Source organism: Aquarana catesbeiana, linkage group LG01 (assembly GCF_042186555.1).
Source record: "Aquarana catesbeiana isolate 2022-GZ linkage group LG01, ASM4218655v1, whole genome shotgun sequence".
Taxonomy (NCBI): Eukaryota; Metazoa; Chordata; class Amphibia; order Anura; family Ranidae; genus Aquarana; species Aquarana catesbeiana.
This window is the reverse complement of record NC_133324.1, coordinates 349,871,979-349,898,780: the sequence shown is the minus strand read 5'-3', so window position 1 is coordinate 349,898,780 and position 26,802 is coordinate 349,871,979. Positions and strand designations below refer to the sequence as shown.

At 45.3% G+C, this 26,802-nt stretch overlaps 1 protein-coding gene across 1 annotated transcript in view; it reads left to right on the top strand.

Annotated features, from left to right (window-relative positions):
- The first annotated feature begins 611 nt into the window (after positions 1-611).
- The window catches only part of REM2 (RRAD and GEM like GTPase 2), a 38,266-nt gene continuing 12,075 nt past the window's right edge, over positions 612-26,802 (top strand). Inside the window, exons 1-5 of the mRNA XM_073632503.1 lie at positions 612-781; positions 3,941-4,000; positions 6,281-6,607; positions 6,697-6,770; positions 6,910-7,117. Of these exons, the coding sequence (XP_073488604.1) occupies positions 694-781; positions 3,941-4,000; positions 6,281-6,607; positions 6,697-6,770; positions 6,910-7,117 (757 nt within the window). The 5' untranslated portion in view covers positions 612-693. The remainder of the gene's footprint in view (positions 782-3,940; positions 4,001-6,280; positions 6,608-6,696; positions 6,771-6,909; positions 7,118-26,802) is intronic.

Here is a 26,802-nt window from a genome sequence, read left to right as displayed (position 1 = left end):
GGCGTTTTTCATAATTGGCTATTTTGAAAAAATATATATATATATTTTTTCAAACGCTTCTAAACACAAACACGGCTATATGCGGCATGTAATCGCGGCAAAACAGACGTTTTAAACGTGGGTAAGTTAAATCGTTCAGGAGAGGTTGTAAAAACGTCCCGTGAACTTTAAGCCTTATAAAGCTGCACTGTATATATATATATGTATGAGTGTGTATGTTTATACAAAAAATAAAGATTTATCCTGATATGTGAAAATTAGTTTGCAGCTCAGAGAAGAAACTTTGATGTGGAGCAGCAGGGGTACAGGCTGAGTTATAAAGGATATTACTTCTGTTTCAGCACATACTGTACATGAAAAAAATAGCAATTCCAGCTTAACACAGGCTATTGTGGAGCTGTAGGCAGTGGTCAGGTTCATATAAATTCCAACCTTTCTGCCAGAGCAGCTGTGCCCCGTTCTTCAGTGTGCACTAAGCAGCTGCACCCCCAGTCGCATCTGGACAACTGGCAGGAAAGGTACCCAGCACAGGGCTAGTGCGGGGGACAGAGAGCATCATGTGGTGTGTGGAGGGGAATCCCTTTGACATCACTGCCTGATTTCCATATATATCATCAGCAGAGGGAGGGTCTCCCCAGCCCATGGTGTGTGTCTAGTGGGGAATATTTAAAGGGATGGGGAGGGACAGAGCAGATGGAGGCGAGCATCTGTCACAGAGAAGACCCAGGCAGAAGACAGGGCTTTGGTGTCAGAGCCAGGGGGAGAACATTGAGCAATACAGGTAGGTGGCACAGATATATTATAGAAGCATATGTAGCGAGATAGTGCCAGTTGGTGTTTGCTGGGCTTGCTGTGTAATCCCTGAGTTAATCTGATTTTACAAATCACCATAGACTAAGACTAAGTCTACACATTCTTTGCATACAGAGTTTTGCATCAACCTAAACCTGATCAATATAGAACATCTAAAACATTGCATGCAATAGTGTACAAAAGACACTTTAAAGTTAAAGGATGCTCATTGGGCAAGTAAGGGGTTAATGGCTGCCAGTCGTTCTAGGCGATGTGATTATTCAGTACATCCCTGGGAAAGAGATGTATGTGACAAAAGCGTAAATTGGAGCAATTTTTTTTTTCCCAGGCATCATGGCTGATCAGCATTGTTGGGTTTTGTGACACAGAAATAGTTTGCAACTCTAATAGCAGGGATTAGTGCCAGACTATTGTAAAGAGTGGCATGATGATCTATACAATATCACCATTAGAAATGATAGATCCTCACAGCTGGAAATGTATTAAACACTGTAATCGGTGGATGTCTAGCATGGAAGGGTGTAGCTGCCTAATCGGCTATAATGTGCTCAGGCAGCGAAGTAGTTAATGATGGCAATTATTATTGCACGATCTGTTTAAAGACTGTGCCTTTCATGAATGCTTTTACCATAGGAGATGGAAATGTGCATGTTAATAAGCCTAGCAATGGTATGCAGAGCACTCCCAGGATAAGGATAGTTTTAGTAAATGCTGGTGGCAAAGAATCAATTATCCACCAGTTTGCAGATTCCTTAGGGGAAACTGGTCCTTGAATTCTACTAACCAATGCTCCCAAAGGAGCCAAGGCTGATGCAGAGCCTAAGGTCCAACATACACATTACATCCTGGCAATACAATTATTGTACAATCAAATTTAAATTTACCAATAGTATGGAATATGAGGATCTAATTTGTATACAATAACAGGCATCTACACCACATAGTTGTTGATTGATCCAAAGAAAATTGTACAATCAGATTGCAACGTATGTTGTGAGTTTAAGGTGCAACTCTTGCTAACTTTTAGACACCATGTAGTCAATGACATCGAGTCGCACATATCACCTTCGTTCCATCGAAAGGAACATATTTGACTAAATGGCTGAGTGGCACGACTGACAATGCTGCTGCTGCAGAGATGTGAGCTGTCACATGCACAGAACACGTTGACTTGGCAGGTGCCCACCCTTCGCATAATTGGATATTGAAAAGAGACCAATCATGGACTGTGGATGGACCATGATCACCTTAGAAGTATGATACCTGCTAAATGTTGTGACTTTTATACTGAAAGGGTGGGAGCAACAATGCAATGTTCCTCCCACCCTATAAAAACAATATATATATATATATATATATATATATATATATATATATATATATATACATATATATATACATATATATATATATATATATATATATAAATACTTTCAATTTTAAAATCATTGTTTATTATTATACAGGATTGCGCAGTCTGCGCAGCACTTTACAAGAGAGATGGTAGAGTTACAATACAGTTTGAGATAGGAGGGCTAGGAGGGCCCTGGTCGTGACAGCTTAGAATCTAATAGGGAGGGGCGTATAATATTAAATTTAGGTTTATACATTGCACATTATTATACTCATGAATAATCCACAGAACATTCAATAAAATTTGATTGATAAGTATTTAAAATCTCATACCCTAAAAAAAAAAAAAAAAAAAATAGGGGGGAGGGGGATGGCAGAACATTGCTTACCAAAAAAGTATATTCTTCAACAGCAATTGTATTAACAGAAAAAAATTGAGATCAAAGGATCAAACAACCGCTCTGGTTGTTAAAATTACCTGTATCACTAATAGAATGGTCTCATAACACATTATATTTGACTGTTTAATAGATGCCCAGCATTAAAAACAGCAGTTCTTATGCAACGGTACCATTACAAAATATCGTATTTTCGAAATACAAAAACGGTGCTTTCCTCAAAATAGATACCTACTAAATTTTTATAGGATTGGAGTATGTAATCTCTGTTTGTCCTGGATACTGATTGGAGATCATCCTGGATTAAAAGGAGGCAGAAGTGTGATTATATAATTCTATGGTATTACAGTAATAGTGAGGAATAGTTAGTCTGTAGATAACATTATTAGCAGAGTGCACAATATTCCTTCTCAGGGTATTTCTTCCTTACAAGCTTTGAACAGCTAAAACTAGAATTTACGATAATGGCATTTTTTTAAGATCAATGTGCATAAAATATCTTTTTGACATACTAGCTTATTGCAGTTCCCCACCAAGTGTTTTCTCAAAGATAATGACAAATCTCATGGGTGGGAAAGTAAAAATATATGGGGTACCTTATATCTACTAAATTTATGTATTTTAGTGGAAAAATGTGTATTCTGATAACTGTATGCAGTTAATGTACAGTATATGTATTGTATTTATATATTCTGTCTATAGATCTCCTTTATATTTAACATTCCTTTATATTTTTCGGAACATTGACATGCAGACCAAACGGTTCAGGAAAAGTGACAGGGGCTGGGGACTAACTATGCCCTGGCAGAGATGCTTCCTGCGGTGACCTTTTATTTCCAAATTGTATTTTTTTAAACACTCTTGCTGCAACTGTTCAACACCCCAGAAGTGTATAGTTTGTGCCAACCCCCGTCAGCCCTTGCTGAACAGCTTGGCATGGATATCAGTGTGGAGAAAAATAAGGCATGGGAAATAAGCAAGGGATTCCTATAACTCAGCGCTGTCGTGAGAAAAAAATTTCCAAGCTTGTGTTTCAGGTGACAACAAAATATTGTTGCAGTGGTGATGCAAAACATCCACATGGCCTTTAGAAAATTTGGAATGAGTAGCAAGGTTTTTTTTTTTTTTTAACACAGTGGGTTTCGATATGTAAAACTCCAAATGAAAGCAGATTGTTGTCAATACCAAGAGATGCTGATAGATTCTTAGCTGTCACCATAGCGTTGTCATTCATTTGAAGATGCTTTTGTACTGATCTTTGCTAGATGTCAACTTCCAGTGTGAGTGACAGTGGTGCTAAATATCTTCTGTTGTAAATGATCTGGAGATTGACTAAGACCCAAATTTTATGACATTTTTTTTGTAACCTTTCACAGCTTCAACGACTCTTCTTGGATCAGGCTATATCACACTTCAACCAAATTCTGTTGTGAAAAGTAGGTACACCAAAATGTGTTTTCTTGTGTAGTTTCCTAAATAAGGCTATACATTATTATGACAAAGACTAAAGTCATATCGTGCGTAAATGCAGAAAATTGTTCTGCAACTTTTCCAGATGACGGTATGAAACATAAAGTCAACCTTTGTCCATGATATTTTTAAAGGGTAATTCCATTTTTGTTGGAAAAAAAGCTAATCAAAAGAATATATCATATACAATTCCTACAGAAGTCATGTTGTCAGTTAATGTTATTAAAACTTGCCTTTCCTTTTCAATCTGTATTGTGTTTTATTGTATCTGTGTTTTTTTTGTAAAATTCAATGCAACCTGGGCAACTTCCCCTACAATGTAATTTCCTGCTTGTGTGATTGGCTCACTGATTTTCCCAAAGGTCAGTACTAGGATACAAGTCAGATTTTCGGCACCCCCTGCAAAATAAATTTTAGTTTTAGTAAGATACCCCCCAAAGGTTAATCAATTCTACAGGAATTTCCTCATTAGAACACAGAAAGTGTTTACAGTTACATAGTTATTCTGGTTGAAAAAAGACACAAGTCCATCTAGTTCAACCTAAAAAAGGGGGAAGGAATATATCACACAATCCCATATACACAATCCTATACCCACAGTTGATCCAGAGGAAGGCAGAAAACCCCAGCAAAGCATGATCCAATTTGCTCCAGCAGGGGAAAAAATTCCTTCCTGATCCCTCGAGAGGCAATCGGATTTTCCCTGGATCAACTTTACCTATAAATTTTAGTATCCAGTTATATTATGTACATTTAGGAAAGAATCCAGGCCTTTTTTAAAGCAATCTACTAAGCTGGCCAGAACCACCTCTGGAGTCTATTTCACATTTTCACAGCTCTTACTGTAAAGAAACCTTTTTGTATTTGGAGATTAAATCCCCTTTCCTCCAGACGTAAAGAGTGCCCCCTTGTTCTCTGTGATGACCTTAAAGTGAATAACTCAACACCAAGTTCACTATATGGACCACTTATGTATTTATACAGTACATATTGATCATACCCCCCTTTAATCTCCTCTTCTCAGATTGACACATTGGATTGGGAAAAAAAACACATACAGAATGGGGCCAGGAGGGTCCCATCCATTTGTTGTTACATTGTTTGCCTGTAGATTCTGTACTCGCTGGCTCTAACGTTTGAAGTTGCATACACTGTGTATGTCACTGGCTGCCTACAACTTAAGTTGTGAAATTTGGCTTGCAGTGGCTTTTTCTTCCCTTTTATATGATGTTTTCTTTATTTCTTGCTCTTTCAGTGTATGGGAGACAACTGTACTTATGTGTCAATTCCACTATGTTTTGTATTTTTTTTATTGGAAAAAATAATAAAAATTATTGCAAAAGAACACAAGTGCATTATCTGATTAATAACAAACCAGTCACTTCCATTTTAAAATGAGTAAGTGATCAGTCTGGCAAAACAAACAGCCATATCTTCACAGCAACCAAAGGTAGGAATCCGCTGCAAAGTTTGTAAAATCCCTGCAATGTACATTGCTCACCCAGAAGGGTTTGTTTTTTTCTCAACAAAAGTTTAGTTACTCTTTAAGTTGATATTAAGGCTTCCGTTTTTTTTACATTAAAATAACAAACATTTCATACTTATCTGCCCTGTGCAGTGGTTTTGCGCAGAACAGCTCAGATCCTCCTCTTCTCCTTTTCCCTCCTTCCAGCTGAGTGCTCCCAGAGCAAGCAGCTTGCTATAGTGGTACCCAGGCAGGCCCCGCCTCTCTGTCTCCTCATTGGCTCACTGGCTGGCTGTGGCTCCAGCTGCTGTCCCAGCCAATGAGGAGGAAGAGTCCCGGAGAGCTGAGGCTCTTGTGCATAGCACTAGAGGAAGATAAAGCTCATAGAATGCATGAAGATAAAAACCTTGAGCCTTTAGAACCACTTTAAGTATTTTTATGACCTTATCTAAATAGGACCAGCTTCATGCCACATATGAGTTGGAAACCATTGGTTGGGGACCGGTGTAGTATACATTATCCACTTTAATGCCATCAATTAAGCTATTAACTTTTAACATTTTTAATATTTTAGATACTATTACTCAACTCTTGACCAACTTCTGTGGTCAAAAACTCAGGCCCACTTACTCTCACGTTCCCCATAACTATAATTGATCTTAAGGTTTAGTGGAGTTTAAGGCATGAAACTATTTTAATTTTGACATGCTAGAATGTTTTAAGCATGGGTTTGCTAATTTTGTTATACTACTAATGATTTGTTTTGTTGATTCGATTACAGCCCCTACCATGACACTAAACAAAATAGAGAAGCTTGGTGGTCTACGGCAACATCGAGGAAGTCTTCCAATTTCTGTAGACTCACACCGGCGTGGCAGTATGCCCCTGCCCTACAAACACCAGTTGAGACGTGCACAAGCTGTTGATGAGCTTGACTGGCCAAGTGTCCATTCAGGGTCATCAGACTCTGTAAGGTCCTCAGACAGTAATCCAGAGCCTGGAGCCTACAAAGTCATGTTGGTTGGTGACACTGGAGTAGGAAAGACAACACTTGCTGGGATATTTGGAGGCCTAAAAGATACTTTCCCACATGAAGCTGAACATCCAGGTGATTTCTGGGAAATGTTATTGGGGTGTGGGTTAAATGTATGTTCTTGACCTGATATGATTGTGAACAGATCTTCTTGTCATTTCCAGAGGATACATATGAGATAGATCTGATGGTAGATGGAGAAAAGACAACATTAATTGTATATGATATCTGGGAACAGGTAAGAATTTTTGCAAAGATCCAATATTCTTAAAATGTTGCAGTGACAGTCTAATTTCAGAAAGTAGTGCTGGTTGTAAACTTACTATATCAAAATCACAATGTTTTTTTTTTAGTCATAGTGGTCTTTATCTTCTCAGGCAGGTCCCCACACTTGGATGCAAGAAAGCTGTCTAGAAATGGGGGATGCCTTCCTTCTAATCTTTTCAGTGACAGACAGAAGTAGCTTTCAGCATCTACCTGGTCTTCTTCTGAAACTGCGCTCTGCTCGTCCACACCGCCACATTCCAGTCATTTTTGTTGGCAATAAGGGAGATCTAGCTCGCTCCAGAGAGGTCAGCATGGAAGGTATTGACAAACAGAGTTAAAGTTATATTAAACAGAAAAACGATTATTGCCATAATTCATTCACATAAATCATTTATATCATGGCACTGTATTCAGTTTTTTTGTTAAATCCTCCAAGTACCTTATTTCTGCAGCACTGTTATTTGGTCACATGATCTTTCCCTGTTCTTTGGATTCTGCAGGGAAAGATCCTTGGGGGGGGGGGGGGCTTCTACTCTGCTGATGTATGCTCTCTATCTGCAATGTGACTCTGTGTCTGGCCGGCCATGATTGGTGCTGTGCCAGTCGCATGACTAAAAAAAAAATAGTTTCAGAAGAGCATTTCAAATTAGATTATAAATGTCGAATAGCTGATTTACAGCTCCCAATCAATCTTTATTGAACATCAAATGTGTATTTTTTGTGTATTAATATGGTGTAGACGGAGTCAGAGATAATTGCCACTAGCTTTCATTTTGTTCAGATGGGTTCTACATCCAAGGCTCTTTTTTTACTTTATAGGTATTAGCAATTACATTAAATATATTTAATACTGATTTATGTTAAAACTAAGCTTTTTTGTGAGTTTTTTAGTAAATGTAATTAATCAGCATTCTATATTCCACACCCATAGTGTTTAGCAATTGAAGGACATGGAGAAGGAGAGAGGGAGGGGAATGTCATTTACTACAGTGTATACGCCCACATGTGTGACGCTATAGTTATGTGGGCTGCACAGATATGAAAAAGGAGGGAATGAGGGAACTGAACCTGAGCATACTCAGTAGAGGACACCAGCTGGTCTACACAATCTAAACCTGCAGCGGGGACACAGGGAATGTGGGAGGGATAGCTGAAGGCAGGATCAACCAGGTATATTTCACTCTACACAAAACTAATGCTTTAGTGGCTTTGTGAGTATAAACATAACATAAAAAACATGTAATGAGAGTTTTTCATAGTATGGATTTAATGACACTTTAACATAAATACCCATTAGCCTAGGAAAGAACATGTGGGTGCAATAAGGGTGTTTTAAAAAATATCAGTATGGATCCTGGTGGTTATGAGTACATTACATAGTAGTGCTCCAGCACTCCCTAGGAAACAAAAATTTCCCAGGGCCGTGCAGCATCAGTACCAGCTCTCAGAGTACAGCTGAGATTAGTGATCTGGCAGTCCAGTTTTACAGTGACATAAGCCAAAACAGTACATTTGGTTCATCTGGCTGCAAAGACAGTGGGCACCCCTAATTAGTGCAAAACTAGCCTTACTATCAGAATGTATATAACCAGGGCTTTTTTTCAGCTGTAATGCTGGGGAACGCAGTTCCGGCACCTCCTGGACTGACTGTATGTAATGGTAAGGGGTGCTGGGGTGTGTTGCAGGGTATTGATGCTCACTGCTGGGGGATCTGTTCTAGCTGGAGGGGATATATTTTTGCAGGGTGGGTCTATTGTCGCTAAAGAGGTCTATTGTTGCCAGTGGGGGACCTATTGTTGCTGGGGGTGGGTCTTATGTTGCTGGGGGGTCAGTTGTTGCTGAAAGAGATCTCCTGTTGGGGGGAGGGGTCTATTGTTGATGGCTGCTGGAGAGTATATTAATGCTGGCTGTGCGGAGATCTGTTGATGCTGCTGGGAGTCTATTGTTGCTGGGAGGAAATTTTGTTGTGGGTTGCTCCATTACTGTTAGGGGGATCTATTGTTGCTGGCTGCAGGGGATCTATTTTACTGCTTTTCTTGATATCATTACCAAATTCAATACAAATTACACAAAACGGTACTGGGAGGTGGGTAGGGGTTGGAACCAAAGGATGGTGCTCGGAGGTGGGTAGGGACGGAGAAAAGGGGTGACTGGGAAAGGGGGAGTTCCTGCACCTATTGTCTGAGAAAAAAAGCCCTGTATATAACCATTGTATTTGCTAAAATAAAGTACATGTAAGATACACATTTGATGACTATCTGATACCTTTAACATCAACAAGTTTGGATGATAGCAGGGCCATTTACTGGTAAGAAAAGATGACAGCAACCTCCAACATTGACAGATTAAAAAAGATCAGAGCTATTTTGTATAAAAAGTGTACAGAACATGCATACTCGTTGAATATTTTTATTTCTACATTAGGGGGGAAGTGGACCTTTTTGATGTTGAATAGCTTGTGAAGTTTAGAATGCCAACTACTTAAAGTGTATGTTTGGGCAAAATAAAAGTTATTGTACACATTCAATGTACAGTACATGCACGTTTTCCATGTATTATCCCTGTACAAATGTTTGTTGATCTGCAAGAAGTCAAGTGAGTTTCTAACTTCCTGTAGAGAGATGTTAATACTGACTTTGATTTTTATTCACTTTGAGAGAGGCAGCTGTTCTGGCCTTAGATAGTAAGGTATCCCTGTCTCTGTAGTTGAGAAGACAGAACAGGAAGGGTCATGGTGGCGCTCCCTGCGGTGGGGGACGCATTGGGACTCTATGGGCTCTCTCAACTACAAACATAGATGAAAAAGTGTTTTGCCTAAAAGTGTCAGCTAGCCATGCTTTAGCCACTTGCCGACCGCTGCACGCCGATATACGTCTGAACAATGGCAGCGGTGGGCAAATGGGCGTACCTGTACGTCCCCTTTAAATGACGGGGCTAGCGGGCGCGCACGCACCCGAAACGTACAGCGTGACTATGCCCGCAGGACCTGCGGACTCGATGTCCGCCGGTCTCCCGGCGATCGTGTCACGGAGCCGCAGAACGGGGAAGTGCTTATGTAAACAAGGCATTTCTCTGTTCTGCCTTGTGACATGACAGAGATCACTGCTCCCTGTCATCGGGAGCAGTGATCGCTGTCATGTGAGTGGAAGCCCACCCCCCCACAGTTAGAATCACTCCCTAGGACACACTTAACCCCTTCATCGCCCCCTAGTGGTTAACCCCTTCCCCGCCAGTAGCATTTACACAGTAATCAGTGCATTTTTTTTTTTTTGAAAAATCTTTTTTATTAAGTTTTCAGTTTCATTCAAAACAAAACTAGCCCACGCAGGGGCCAAACATTATTTGCCCACGCAGGGGCAAGTCTCATGTCACAGCAACATGCCTTAACATTGATACTTAACAACACTGATAAAACTACTACTCCAAGGTGGGAAGAGGCTCCAGCTCAGGGGGGATCTGTGCTCAAACTGGTGTTAGCAGGATACTTAAATGAACTAATATCTGGGTTCATTTACTTGAAATATAGTTCTAAGCTAGGTCTTTCTTACTTCTTCATTTGCTGTGGTGTCATCGTCTAGCCAACATGTCCACACTTTATCAATTTTTGCGGGCAACCCCTGTTCGAACAGGTGGCCCTGTATAAGGGTAAGCTTATTTATCAGGCTTTTCCAAAATCTAGCAGAGGGGGGGATGATTGTTTCCAGGTCATCGTGATGGCTTTACGAGTACAATACAGTAGTAAGGATATAAGTATTTTCCGTGCTCTAATCACTGGCATTTGTTCAACCTGCCCCAGCAGACAGTATTTAGGATCATAGGGAACGTGGGTCTTGGTGACCTTTACAATCACCTGAATAACCTCCTGCCAGTAATGCTGAATTGCAGGACAGCTCCAAAAAATGTGGAAAAACTCTCCGAGCTGGTGTGAGCAACGCCAACACGACAGAGAGTATGCCGCCAACATCCTATGGAGCCTGTGGGGTGTGTAGTGAGCTCTGTGCAGAATTTTGTACTGGACCAGTTTATCTCTTGCTGAAACTAGATGGGAGAAGGGAAAGTCCCAACTCTCCCTCCAGTCGTCATCATCCAGTTCCGGGATGTCCCCCACCCATTTCCTGCGGAGGGAGGATAATTCGGGACTGGCAGCAACAAGCAGGGACCCATACAGCTGGGACGTGGGTTTCTCCAAGTCCTTCACCCGAAGGGTAGATCCAAGCTCTGAGTATGATAACTCAACTGGCTGGCCCAGGAACCGACACCTATAGGCATGTGCAATTTGAAGGTACCTAAAATGTGCATGTGAGGGTACATTAAATTTGGTGCATAAAATCTGAAAAGAGGTCAGCTCTTCATTTGTGATAATGTGTTCCAGTTTCACTATTTTATATATAGCCCAGGTCTGCGGATCTGGTATGGTGTTGAACTGCGAAAGGTTAGGGTTCAGCCAGAGTGGGGTGTGGGGAGACCAGGAGTTCGGTTGGGGCGCCCTCGGAGCTTCACTCACCTTCCATGCTAGTATGGTGGTACGCATGGAAGGAGTAAGGTGATGTGAGGTTTTAGTTCCCCTGAACAACAGCCCCTGCATGGCCTCCAGAGACCCAACTATAGCTGCCTCCAGCACCGTTACAGAGTTGGTCAAGTCCCGCTGTAACCACCAATGGTCGGTCACAAGCTGGGTGGCCAAATAATACTTGTGACAATCAGGAAGAGCCAACCCCCCATTATCCACAGGCCTGGTCAGAGTGCTATATTTGAATCTAAGCGGTTTGGGCACCCAAATGAAGGAGGTGAAAAGTCATTTAATGGAATTGAAGAATGTCTTGGTCAACCATTGTGGGGAGTTTCTAAAAATGTACGTGAATTTAGGAAGGACTTCCATTTTTAGCAGGTTGATGCATCCAATGAGGGAAAGGGGTAGGTTGCTCCATGCCTTCAGTTTGATCCTTACTCCAGTCAATACAGGGTCAATATTTAGCCGCACAAAGTCCCCACTCTGTTTTGAGATGACTATACCCAAATAGGTAAAATGGTCAACCCATTGCAGTAGAAGAGAGGGGGGTGAGGAGGATCTAGCCTCCTCATCCACTGGAAAGAGCTGGGATTTGTGCCAATTCACTATCAGACCCGTGAAGGTGGAGAAGGTATCCATGATTTTGAGGGCGCCCTGCAGAGAGGCCCCAACATCATTTAGAAAAAGGAGCAGATCATCTGCGTATAGAGCCACTCTCTCCTCCAACCATCCCACCCAGAGACCATGGGCCTCAGCCGAGAACCTGAGAGCCTCAGCAATAGGCTCCATGGCCAGGGCGAAGAGGGCCAGGGAGAGAGGGCATCCCTGTCTGGTGCCCCTCTGCAGGGCAAATGGAGCAGACAAAGATCCATTTAGCATAATGCGTGCCAAGGGGCCAGTGTATAAAGTACGTATCCAATCAATGAATTTTAATGGGAATCCAATTCTTCGCACCACCTCCCAAAGATACACCCACTCCACCGTATCAAATGTCTTTTCCATATCCAAGGTGGCAATAGTTCTGGTACCCTGGTTGGTGTGTGGGGCATGGATATTAGCAAATAATCTGCGCGTATTGATGTCCGTGGACCTACCGGGCATAAAGCCTGTTTGATCAGAGTCAACAAGGGATTTTATAACTTTATTTAATCTAGTGGCCAGTACTTTAGATCGCAATTAAGGAGTGCGATTGGCCTGTAGGAGGCACACAACTTAGGGTCCTTATTGGGCTTTGGAATAAGAATAATATGTGCTTCTCTCATGGAGGGAGGTAGAGAACTCGTTTGTAAACAGGTTTGGAACAGCTTTGCCAATTAGGGATGAGCTTCGTGTTCGAGTCGAACCCATGTTCGTCGAATTACTAACAATATGGGCCAAATTCGAGTGGCGGGTCACGGCCCATAATCTACTGTGGCATCGCAGTGCATTGCTGTCTGATGATTGGCCAAGCATGCACTATGACCCGCATGGTTGGCCAATCACAGCGCCGTCTGTACAGAGAGCCGTAATTGGCCAAAGCCAGGGTGGTTTTAGCCAATTATGGCTCAGGGGGTTTAGTACACGCCCCACACTATATAAGGCCACCTGCACGTCGGCCCTGTGTAGTGTGTTTCGGCGTTGAGAGAGAGAGAGAGTGTCTTTTGATTTAAGTTAGATAGAGTAGGCAGGCGAGTTAGTTAGCTGCACTTACAGTGTATTTTATATATATATATATATATATATATATATATATATATATATACACACTGTATTCAGTTTAGCTAGATTCTTTCCTGTTATTCTCTTCCTACTGACAGGCAGGCAGGTGTTTTTACAGTATTTACAGCTACCTCAAGAAAATTGCTGGTGTTCTTCTGATCCTGTTAGTCCTATTAGCTACAGTATTTACAGTTAGTGTAGTGCATCCTCTGCACAGTGTGCACCTAAAGCTACCTGAAGAAAATTGGTGGTGTTCTTCTGATCCTATTAGTACCGCAGGCAGCTGTAGTATTTACAAGTTAGTGAAGTGCGTCCTCTGCACAGTGTGCACCTAAAGCTACCTGAAGACAATTGGTGGTGTTCTTCTGATCCTATTAGTACTGCAGGCAGCTGCAGTATTTACAAGTTAGTGTAGTGTGTCCTCTGCACAGTGTGCACCTAAAGCTACCTGAACAAAATTGGTGGTGTTCTTCTGCTCGTATTAGTACCGCAGGCAGCTGTAGTATTTACAAGTTAGTGTAGTGCATCCTCTGCACAGTGTGCACCTAAAGCTACCTGAAGAAAATTGGTGGTGTTCTTCTGATCCTATTAGTACCGCAGGCAGCTGTAGTATTTACAAGTTAGTGAAGTGCGTCCTCTGCACAGTGTGCACCTAAAGCTACCTGAAGACAATTGGTGGTGTTCTTCTGATCCTATTAGTACCGCAGGCAGCTGTAGTATTTACAAGTTAGTGTAGTGCGTCCTCTGCACAGTGTGCACCTAAAGCTACCTGAAGAAAATTGCTGGTGTTCCTCTGATCCTATTAGTACCACAGGCAGCTGTAGTATTTACAAGTTAGTGTAGTGCGTCCTCTGCACAGTGTGCACCTAAAGCTACCTGAAGAAAATTGGTGGTGTTCTTCTGATCCTATTAATACCGCAGGCAGCTGCAGTATTTACAAGTTAGTGTAGTGTGTCTTCTGCACAGTGTGCACCTAATGCTACCTGAATAAAATTGGTGGTGTTCTTTTGATCCTATTAATACCACAGGCAGGCAGCTACAGTATTTACAGTTAGTGTACTGTGTCCTCTGCACAATGTGCGCCTAAAGCTACCTGAACACAATTGCTGTTGTTCTGCTCCTATTAATACCACAGGCAGGCAGCTACAGTATTTACAGTTAGTGTACTGCGTCCTCTGCACAGTGTGCACCTAAAGCTACCTGAAGACAATTGCTGTTGTTCTGCTCCTATTAATACCACAGGCAGGCAGCTACAGTATTAACAGTTAGTGTACTGCATCCTCTGCACAGTATGCACCTAAAGCTACCTGAATAAAATTGGTGGTGTTCTGATCCTATATTAATACCACAGGCAGGCAGATATGGTATTTACAGTTAGTGTACTGTGTCCTCTGCACAGTGTGCACCTAAAGCTACCTGAATAATATTGGTAGTGTTCTTCTGATCCTATTAGTACCACAGGCAGGCAACTGTAGTATTTACAAGTTAGTGTAGTGCGTCCTCTGCACAGTGTGCACCTAAAGCTACCTGAAGAAAATTGGTGGTGTTCTTCTGATCCTATTAGTACCGCAGGCAGCTGCAGTATTTACACCTAAAGCTACCTGAAGACAATTGCTGTTGTTCTGCTCCTATTAATGCCACAGGCAGGCAGCTACAGTATTTACAGTTAGTGTACTGTGTCCTCTGCACAGTGTGCGCCTAAAGCTACCTGAATAAAATTGGTGGTGTTCTTCTGATTCCTATAATACCACAGGCAGGCAGCTACAGTATTTACAGTTAGTGTACTGTGTCCTCTGCACAGTGGGCACCTAAAGCTACCTGAAGACAATTGCTGTTGTTCTGCTCCTATTAATACCACAGGCAGGCAGCTACAATATTTACAGTTAGTGTACTGTGTCCTCTGCACAGTGTGCACCTAAAGCTCCCCGAAGAAAATTGGTGGTGTTCTTCTGATCCTATATTAATACTGCAGGCAGGCAGCTACAGTATTTACAGTTAGTGTACTGTGTCCTCTGCACAGTGTGCACCTAAAGCTACCTGAAGAAAACTGGTGGTGTTCTTCTGATCCTATTAGTACCGCAGGCAGCTGTAGTATTTACAAGTTAGTGTAGTGCGTCATCTGCACAGTGTGCACCTAAAGCTACCTGAGGAAAATTGGTGGTGTTCTTCTGATCCTATTAGTACAGCAGGCAGCTGTAGTATTTACAAGTTAGTGTAGTGCGTCCTCTGCACAGTGTGCACCTAAAGCTACCTGAAGAAAATTGGTGGTGTTCTTCTGATCCTATATTAATACTGCAGGCAGGCAGCTACAGTATTTACAGTTAGTGTACTGTGTCCTCTGCACAGTGTGCACCTAAAGCTACCTGAAGAAAACTGGTGGTGTTCTTCTGATCTTATTAGTACCGCAGGCAGCTGCAGTCTTTACAAGTTAGTGTAGTGCGCCCTCTGCACAGTGTGCACCTAAAGCTACCTGAAGACAATTGCTGTTGTTCTGCTCCTATTAATACCACAGGCAGGCAGCTACAGTATTTACAGTTAGTGTACTGTGTCCTCTGCACAGTGTGCACCTAAAGCTACATGAATAAAATTGGTGGTGTTCTTCTGATCCTATATTAATACCGCAGGCAGGCAGCTACAGTATTTACAGTTAGTGTACTGTGTCCTCTGCACAGTGTGCACCTAAAGCTACCTGATTAAAATTGGTGGTGTTCTTCTGATCCTATTAATACCACAGGCAGGCAGCTACGGTATTTACAGTTAGTGTACTGTGTCCTCTGCACAGTGTGCACCTAAAGCTAGCTGAATAAAATTGGTGGTGTTCTTCTGATCCTATATTAATACCACAGGCAGGCAGCTACAGTATTTACAGTTATACATCCCAGCTTTGTGCAGCTACATCTTACTGCGGGCCATTAGTATGTCTTGAAGGCCAACAAGGAGAGGCAGACAGTCACAAGCCAATAAAAGAGGGAAAGGATCTGTGTCTAGAGGCAACAATGCTGGGCGTGGAGACGGTGCATCCTCATCAGCACGTGGCCGTAGGACACGCTTGTCCTTTTTTTCGGCGGCTGGCTGTGTTGAGCCGCAACATGCGGAAAACTTGGTAGAGTGGATGACCAAGCCATCCTCATCCTCCTCATCCTCTCTCACCCAGGCTCAGGGTACTTTGTCTGGCAAAGCAGCTGCCAACGAGACCTCTTTCCTCGGCTCAATGGCATCAGTCACTCCTTCCCTAGCCCCACCATGTCCTCCTGAGGAGTCCCCCGAACTGTTTGACCACAGTATTGGGTACATGCTCCAGAAGGATGCCAGCTTAAGGGCAGCACACCGACTGCATCACACCACAGAGCTCCGCATGTGCAGGGCGCTGCTGTCTCGTGTTATTATTGGCGCGTTATTCCAAAAGTTCTTTGGTGCGGGCCTTTTTTGAGATGAGTGCATCAGATCCCACCGCTGCTATTTGTCTCAAGTGTATCTCGCATGGCCAAAACATCACCCGCTTGGGCACCACATGCTTGACCAGACATATGTCGACCTGCCATGCAGTTCGTTGGCAAGCGTACCTAAAAGACCCACACCAAAGAACAAAGAGGACCTCTCCTTGCTCCTCATCAGCTGAGATCTCCAACCCCACTATACCTTCAGTCCTCTCTGAGACCTGCACTGAAAGGAATGAAGGTGTAGAATTAGGTGTGTCACAGTCAAGTACTTGGGGGCAATCTGCTATCGGTACACCAACGTCAGATTGTACCAGGCAAATTTCCCTGCCCCAGCTGCTGCACCGCCGAAAAAAGTTCACTCCCAGCCATCCACATGCCCAGCGGTTGAATGCTAGCTTGGATAAATTGCTAGCACTTCAACTGCTGCCTTTTCAGTTGGTAAACTCTGCCCCCTTCCGTGAATTTGTGGAATGTGCGGTTCCTCAGTGGCAGGTTCCCAAACGCCACTTTTTTTCACGGAAGGCGATTCCGGCTCTCTACCGGCATGTGGAAGGCAATGTCTTGGCCTCGCTGGACAGGGCGGTCAGCGGTAAGGTGCATATTACCACTGACTCATGGTCCAGCAGGCATGGACAGGGACATTACCTATCTTTCACCGCGCACTGGGTGACTCTTCTGGCAGCTGGGAAGGATGCAGGACAGGGTGCAGTAGTGTTGGAGGTTGTTCCACCACCACGCCTCCAAAATTCTACTAGTGGTGATTCTGCCATGCCTCTCTCCTCCACCCCCTCCTCTTCTTCTTCTTCTTCCTCCATGGCCTCTTCCTGTGCTGATTTGTCTTCGGAACCATCGGTGTAGGCGTTCAAGGGGCTACGCAAGCACGCAGGCAAAAAGATGCCATGCGGTGCTTGAGCTGGTGTGCTTGGGGGACAGGAGCCACACTGGGGCAGAGATTCTGTCAGCTCTGCAGGGGCAGGTTCAGAGGTGGTTGACACCATGCCAGCGTAAGGCAGGTATGGTGGTTTGCGACAATGGCACCAACCTCCTCTCTGCCCTCCGACAGGGACATCTGACCCATGTGCCCTGTTTGGCTCACATCCTTAACTTGGTGGTGCAGCGGTTCTTGGGCAGGTACCCGGCTTACAGGATGTCCTGAGGCAGGCCAGGAAAGTCTGTGTGCATTTCCGCAGGTCATATAATGCCAGTGCTCGGCTGGCTGACCTCCAAAAGGAATTTAACCTGCCCAAGAACTGCCTAATCTGTGACATGCCCACCAGGTGGAACTCAATGTTGGCCATCAATGAGTACCTGTGCGACTATGGCACCAGGATAGGGTCAGTGGAGCTTGTTTTTTTTTCCCCACGCCAGTGGGCCATGATCAGGGATGCATGCACTGTCCTGTTAACATTTGAGGAGGCCACGAGGATGGTGAGCAGTGACAGTGCATGCATCAGTGACACTGTCCCCCTTGTCCACCTGTTGGAGCACACGCTGCGTGGAATAATGGACAGGGCACTTGAGGCAGAACAGAGGCAGGAAGAGGAGGACTTCCTTAGCTCTCAAGGCCCCCTTTATCCAGACCAGTGTTTCTCAACTCCAGTCCTCAAGGCGCCCCAACAGGTCATGTTTTCAGGATTTCCATCATTTTGCACAGGTGATTTGGTCAGTTTCACTGCCTTAGTAGTTACCACAGCCGTTTCATCTCAGGGAAATCCTGAAAACATGACCTGTTGGGGCGCCTTGAGGACTGGAGTTGAGAAACACTGATCCAGACAGTGTTCCTGTGTGCTCGCCGATCACACAGGAAGAGGATGAGGAGGAGGATTGTGTCAGTATGGAGGTGGAGCCTGGCACTCAGCATCAGCAGCAGCAGGGATCATTTACACTCCCAAGAAACCCATGGACTTGTACGTGGCTTGGAGGAGGTGGCTGCGGATCATGTCGTCCTTAGTGACCCAGAGGACTCCGGACCGAATACCTCAGCAAACCTACGCTGCATGGCCTCCCTGATCCTGCAACGTCTGCGGAAGGATCCTCGTATTCGTGGTATCAAGGAGAGGGATCAATACTGGCTGGCAACCCTCCTTGATCCACGTTACAAGGGTAAGGTTACAAACTCCTGTTCCAGGACGTGTTGCTGAGGCTTCGGTCAGTCAAAGAAGGAGTGGTGGAGAAGGTGGCTGTCTGACCGATGCGTTCAGACAATTTTTTAGTCCGCAGACCCAAGGTATGATCGGTTCCAGCAACCATCGCCAGCGTCTGTTTTACATGGTGCAGGAATACCTAGGGGCAAGATCTGACTTGGACACCTTTCCCACCGAAAATCCTCTGGGTTACTGGGTCTTGAGGATGGATCACTGGCCAGAGCTTGCACAGTATGCAATTGAGCTGCTGGCCTGTCCTACATCCAGCGTTCTTTCAGAATGCACATTTAGTGCTGCTGGAGGCTTTGTAACCGATCACAGGGTGCGCCTGTCCACCGTCTCGGTCGATTGACTGACCCTAATAAAAATTATTCAGTCTTGGATCACCACCAGCTACCAAGCACCTGATGCTGATGTAACCGAATCATTTTTTTTTGAAATGTCAGATCCCTTCAAGACTGCCCTTGCTGATGCTGAGTGACTATCCTGTTATGCTGAGTGACTATCCTCTTCCTCCTCAATGATCATGCTGATAGCTTGTAAGAATATTTTGGGTTCTGGGCGCCGCCACCAGTGGCTAAGGCCCAATTTTTCAGCCCCTGTTTAACAGGGGCATGTAATTACAATTTTTGATGCAATACTTTGCAAGGAAGGTTCGTTGCTGCGCTCAACTAGAGTAACTGTGAGGACTTACAGTGTTGTGGCAACACCACCACCACCAAAGGCCCAATTTTTCTGCCCCTGTTCAACAGGGGCATTTAATTACAATTCTTGATCCAATATTTCACAGCAGAGCCCGTTTCTGCACCCACCAAGAGTAACTGTGAGGGCTTACAGTGTTGTGGCACCAGCACCACAACCACCAAAGGCCCAATTTTTCTGACCCTTTTCAACAGGGGCATGTAATTACAATTCTTGATCTAATATTTCACAGCAGAGCCCGTTCCTGAGCCCACCAAGAGTAACTGTGAGGGCTTACAGTGTTGTGGCAACACCAACACCTAAGGCCCCTATTTCTGCAGAGTATATAGGGCAGGCCCCTACTTTCAAACATCCAACTTACAAACGACTCCTACTTGCAAACGGAAGGAGACAACAGGAAGTGTGAGGAAATCTACCCCTAGGAAGGGAAATTCTCTCCTGCAAGAGTTAATATGGGAAAAACGTGTCTCCTCTCCACTGATGCTTTATCACCAGTCCTTGTTTCACTAAAAAACCCAAATTGTCAAAAAACATTTGTCATTGGGACAGAAAGTGAGGTGAAATCTTCTGAAGAGGTACACAGACAGCAAAACAAATGTCACAGGGTTGATAACCCTTCCCTATGTTTTCCAAAAAGCTTAAAATAGATTTTTTGGCTGGAGCTACACTTTAAAAATGTACCAGTTAAAAATTACAGATTCTACTTAACAACAAACCTACAGTCCCTGTCTTATTTGCACCGCCTGTATACTGCTGTACAGAGTATATAGGGCCTGGGGCCCCCACGCCTTTCCTTTTTTTAATTTGGGTGCAGGGTTCCCCTTAATATCCATACAAGACCCAAAGGGTCTGGTAATGGACTGGGGGGGGGGGGGGTACCCATGCCGTTTGTCTCACTGATTTTCATCCATATTGCCGGGACCCGACATTACGTTAAATCCGCAAGCAGTTCTAAATGACTTTTATTCCTTTAAAAATGTCATTTTATGCAGGGACTGTTCTAAGCACGGGAAACACGGGCCACTTTACAGGCATACTATAGACACCCCCCAGGTACGATATTTAAAGGAATATTTCACTTTTTTTTTCCACTTTAACTACTTGCTGACCGCCGGCTGTCAATTGATGGCCAGGCGGCGCAGCTCTCGTTGCGAGTGGGCGTCATATGACGGCTTCGCTTTCCCGGCCCACCAGGGGGCGTGCGCCTTGTCACTGGGCACCCTGTGCGCATGCCCCGCGATTGCCGGTAACACAGCAAGACCGTGGATCTGTGTGTGCAAACACACAGATCCACGGTCCTGTCAGAGGAGAGGAGACCAATGGTATGTTCCCAGTACAGAGGAACACCGATCGGTCTCCTCCCCTAGTGAGTCCCCTCCCCCTACAGTTAGAAACACTCCCTAGCAACACAGTTAACCCCTCGATCACCACCTAGTGTTAACCCCTTCCCTGCCAGTCACATTTATACAGTAATCAGTGCATTTTTATAGCACGGATCACTGTATAAATGTGAATGGTCCCAAAAATGTGTCAAAAGTGTCCGATGTGTCCGCCGCAATATCGCAGTCACGATAAAAATTGCAGATCGTCGCCATTACTAGTAAAAAATAAATAAATAAAAATGTTATAAATCTATCCCCTAATTTGTAGACGCTATAACTTTTGCGCAAACCAATCAATATACACTTATTGCGATTTTTTTTACCAAAAATATGTAAAAGAATAAACTGAGGAAAAAATTTGTTTTAAAGAAAAAAAAATTGGATATTTATTATCGCAAAAAGTAAAAAATATTGTGTTTTTTTTCAAACTTGTCCCTATTCTTTTGTTTATAGCGCAAAAAATAAAAACCGCAGAGGTGATCAAATACCACCAAAAGAAAGTTCTATTTGTGGGGAAAAAATTGATAACAATTTCATCTGGGTACAGTGTTGTATGACCGCGCAATTGTCATTCAAAGTGCGACAGTGCTGAAAGTTGAAAAATGGCTTGGGCAGGAAGGGGGTGAAAATGCACTGTATTGAGGTGGTTAAGCATCATTAAAATCACTGCTCCCGAAAAAACGTCCGTTTTTTTTTGCATTGATACATGTCCCCTGGGGCAGGACCCGGGTCCCCAAAACCTTTTTTAGGACAATACCATGCAAATTAGCCTTTAAAATTAGCACTTTTGATTTTGAACGTTCGAGTCCCATAGAGTTCAATGGGATTCTAGAGTTCGCGCAAATTTTCAGTCCGTTCGCAGGTTCTGGTGCGAACCGAACCGGGGGGTGTTTGGCTCATCCCTATTGCCAATCTAGGGGCAAGCAATTCAGTTTGGGCTCTATAGTATTCCAGGGGCAGGCCATCCAGCTCCGGGGCTTTACCTGCCGGGAAAGACTGTATGGCAAGTGTGATTTCCTCTGGGGTTATTTCTGAGAGAGCCAATCCAGTGCCAGGGTGTCCAGCATAGAATCATAGGTGCAGGGTCAAAATTTTCCAGCAATGAGGAGACGTACAGTGTGATGTAGAATGTGGTGAATTCAGTTAGGATATCCTCCTGCGTGGTGGCCGATGCGCCACCAGGCATGAGGATTTCAGAGATAACCGCAAGGGGTCTATCCTGCTGTGCTAATAGTGCCAGCAGTCTGCTATTTTTGTCTCCATGTTTAAAATACTCCTGTCTGCTAGATTGTATGCCAATCCTAGTGGTTTCAGAAACCTGAAGATGCAATTCTCTCCTAAGCGAGGAGAGATGTTCAAAGTTCAGGACTGTAGCCGAGGCTGAGTATTGGTTTAAGGCCTCATCAACCCTGTGCTGCAGTTCAGAGACTGTATCCCCAAGCTCCGCCTTCATCGCAGCCACAGCCAAAATATACTGCCCCCTGCTGTGAGCCTTAAAGGCATCCCAAATCATCTCTAGAGAGGTCGACTCCACATTGTGTGCCCAATACTCCTGCAGCTGAGGGGAAACTCTGTCATGGACTGGCTCGTTATTGATCCAGTGGGGTTGTAGCCTCCAAAGGGCTTAGTTACGCGACCTGGTGCTCCTAATGGTCAATTTGAGCAGGTTATGGTCAGAGAGGCCAGAGGGGAGATAACTTGCCTGTTGAACGTCATTCAGAAGGGCTGCATTGGCAAACGCCAAGTCAATATGGGAGGAGGTTTTAAAGGTAGTTGAAAAGCAGGAGTATGTTCTATCCTGGGGATGCAACCATCTCCATGTCTCGGTAAATTTGGTGGCTTGAGCCCAGGTACCCAATTCTGGGCTAAAATTGGATTGGGGGGAGGGTCTATCCAGGTCATATGATAAAGTGGCGTTAAAGTCCCCCATGAACAGAATGCGGGCTGGGCAATGTGGAGCCAACCTCTCATACGAGTACAGGACCTGTATCTGACTAGGAGGAGGCAGATATACATTTACAATAATTTACTTCACATTGTAAATGGTTAACACTAACATAATATATTTCCCCTGGGGATCTAAATGAACATCTTGAAACACACATGGTATACGTTTGCTAATCAGAATAGACACGCCACGGGATTATGAGGAATAAGTCGCATGGAGCGCTCTATGCATCCATGGCCTCTTAAGAGCCAGGACCCTGCTTCCCATCAGGTGCATCTGCAGCAACAGTATGTGAGGGTTATGCATTTTAAGTATTGGAACAGCAATGATCTTTTATATTTGGAGTTGAGCCCTCTGACATTCCATGACAGAATGGTCAGGGATTCGGTATCCGAGCTAGCTATCATGGTATGTCAGGAGGGAACAGGAGTAGGATGAAACCCGCTAGCCATTGCATGTGAAAATACCCATTTTTAGTACAGTCATTTTAGTCCTGAGCTGACGGAACGTTTGAGCAGCAGAATATACATAAGGGGTTTTAAAACAGAAAAATGCCTCTCCCCAAAAAACCTAACACCCTACCCATACACCATACAAACCAAGCCCAGTGACCAAAAAGCCAAAAAAATCGATGTAGGGCTTTTTCCCATAACAGACAAACCAATGGAACCTTCAGGTCACTTGGACCCCTGGAAGCCCTGCGCACAGGGCCATGGTAGATGAAGCCCTAACCGGGCTTGTAGTTAATCCCTAACCTTTAATACCAGGTGAGGGTGAGGGAACGTGCGTCTCATCACCTCCGGTAGAAGACATATTCCGTGGATGCCCGACGCGGGCACACTGTCCTCGGGAAGGTGTGTTGATTATCTTGCTGTAGCTCCAATTAGTTAGGATCATGTGAGAACGGGAAAGTTCATTGCCCCAATTAGGGGGGAGTGAGCCGCACCAGTCACCCGCCATGGGAGGGACCCACGGTGAGACCCCAGGAGCAACAGGAGTCAACAAGTGGAAGGTCAGCCTACCCCCCAATGCGGGTACATGCCCAGAGGGCCTCCGGGCAGTCCCGGTAGGTGGTCACAGGAACGGAGGAGGATGGTAAACAGCTGGGTAGATGAGTCCCCCTGCATGGCCCCTCCACAGGAGAGCGGCAACTCACCACCCATTGTAATATACTGGGTTAGGCCAACATCCATGGAATATAAACAAATAGGCCTTGGAACAAAAAACATTAACCTCAATAGGATTGTAGATTGGAGAAGAAGCACTAGAGTTACTGTAACGATAGTAGTCATGTGTCTGCTTCATCGGGGGATTCAAAGAATTTCACCGAACCGCCATGTTGGACTCGCAGGCGACTTAATCAGTGCATTTTTATAGCACTGATCGCTGTATACATGACAATGATCCCAAAATAGCGTCAAAAGTGTCTTATGTGTCCGCCATAATATCGCAGTCCTGATAAAAATCGCAGATCGCTGCCATTACTAATAAAAAAAATGTATAATAAAAATGCCATAAAACTATCCCCTATTTTGTAGACGCTATAACTTTTGCGCAAACCAATCAATATACGCTTATTGCAATTTTTTTTACCAAAAATATGTAAAAGAATACATATCGGCCTAAACTGAGGAAAAAAATTGTTTTGTTTATATATTTTTGGGGGATATTTATTATAGCAAAAACTAAAAAAAATTGCTTTTTTTTCAAAATTGTCACTCTTTTTTTGTTTATAGCGCAAAAAATAAAAACCGCAGAGGTGATCAAATATCACCAAAAGAAAGCTCTATTTGTGGGAAAAAAAAGGACGTCAATTTTGTTTGGGTTCAACGTCGCACGACCGCACAATTGTCAGTTAAAGTGACGCAGTGCCGAATCGCAAAAAGTGCTCTGGTCAGGAAGGGGGTAAAATCTTCTGGGGCTGAAGCAGTTAATAAACGCCACAGGGTTCTTGTCTTCCGCTTGCTCAGGGATGCCTACCGCATGCACTTTGTTTCAGGGAAGGCGGTTTTGCATGTCATCCAACCAAGATGCATTAGCAGAGGCCACAGAATGAACAAATTTAACATCCTTGCAATGGCTGTCAGTCATCCTCGAGCATGCTAATACGCCCCTCCACAGCAGAGGTACGCTTACGCAGCCTCTGCATATCCTGCCTCACAAAAGACATTTCCATCTTCATACCTTTCACCTCCCCTGTAAAATCTGCAAACGCTGTATCCTGGCCTAGGCCAACAAGGCCCAGGCCTAGGGCAGCATTTTGCAGGGGGCAGCACCAGTCTTATGGGGCTGACTGGGCCAAGAGGCCAATTAGTCTAGCGCCCCCATAAAGTGGCCTCACTGCTTCCAGTATGCGGGCAGCTGGCATTCCGCAACTGTGTGTGTGTGTGGGGGGGGGGGGTGCTGCTTCTAATTTTGACTGTCCTCTCATCCTGGAAAACAAACCTTCCTCACTCTGCTATATGTTTTCTGCTGCACCATTGGCATGGTTATATCTTCTTAGTCCTCCATAAAATTATCAGAAATTAGTGCTTAAAGTAGAACTATAGGCAACACTTTTGTTTTCATTCTGGATAGAGTAAGGGAGGGTTATAACCCCTGTCAGTTTATTTTTTACCATCCCTGTCCCATTGCAGAGATTTCCCTTCACTTCCTGCCCCATAGCCAAACAGGAAGTGAGAGCAAATCGATATAAATGAAGGGAATCCATTGCACCCCCCGACCCTCAGAACTAGTGTCCCCACTCGAAAATTTCAGGGCGGGTCTTAAACAGCAAGGGGTGTCGCCTTGAAAGGAACAGGTGGGTCATATTTAAATTAGGAGGTGCACGAGTTTAGTCAGGCCTGGGGCAGCACAAAACCTAAATACACTACTAGTGACAGCAGCTAGTATATCTCTAAGGGTTGGCTCAGGATCGGTGCTGTTATGCTGGCTAGATGCATAGCTGCCAACTGTCCCGGATTTCCCGGGACATTCCCGGGACTTGGACTTCATTCCCGGATTTGTGGCGTCCCGGGAAATGTCCCGAAAAATCCGGTTTCCGTTTTTGAAACCGCCGCCGCTAGAGGTCGGCGGCCGGCGGAGACATTGTCTCCGCCGGCCGCCATTTTGTGGAAGTTCAGGAAGACGGCTGGGGGGGGCTAGACGAAGCTTCTGCGTCGCCGCCCACCCCCTGCCCCGCTCCGCCTCGGCCCGCCCCGCTCCGCCTCGCCCCGCTCCGCCTCGGCCCGCCTACCCCCCGCCCCGCTGCCAGTCTGATATGGAAAGGGGCGGGGGTTCTAGGTGGAGGGGGAGCGCGCGCACCGCTGTGGGACACCTGATGTGAGTGGTGGGGGGCACTGGGGACACTTGATGTGAGTGGGGGGGCACTGGGGACACCTGATGTGAGTGGGGGGGCACTGGGGACACCTGATGTGAGTGGGGGGGCACTGGGGACACCTGATGTGAGTGGGGGGGGCACTGGGGACTCCTGATGTGAGTGGGGGGGGCACTGGGGACACCTGATGTGAGTGGGGGGGCACTGGGGACTCCTGATGTGAGTGGGGGGGGGCACTGGGGACACCTGATGTGAGTGGTGGGGGGCACTGGGGACACCTGATGTGAGTGGGGGGGGCACTGGGGACACCTGATGTGAGTGGGGGGGCACTGGGGACACCTGATGTGAGTGGGGGGGGCACTGGGGACTCCTGATGTGAGTGGGGGGGCACTGGGGACACCTGATGTGAGGGGGGGGCACTGGGGACACCTGATGTGAGGGGGGGCACTGGGGACTCCTGATGTGAGGGGGAGCTCCACCGGGGACTCCTGATGTGAGGGGGGGCTCCGCCGGGGACTCCTGATGTGAGGGGGGGCTCCGCCGGGGACTCCTGATGTGAGGGGGGGCTCCGCCGGGGACTCCTGATGTGAGGGGGGGCTCCGCCGGGGACTCCTGGTGTGAGGGGGGGCTCCGCCGGGGACTCCTGGTGTGAGGGGGGGCTCCGCCGGGGACTCCTGGTGTGCGGGGGGGCTCCGCCGGGGACTCCTGGTGTGAGGGGGGGCTCCGCCGGGGACTCCTGGTATGAGGGGGGGCTCCGCTGGGGACATCTGATGCAAGGACGGACTCTGCTCGGACATCTGAAGCAAGGACGGACGGCTGGTGGCAGGCGAAGTGGCTGGTGACACGCTCAGGGATCCCACTGA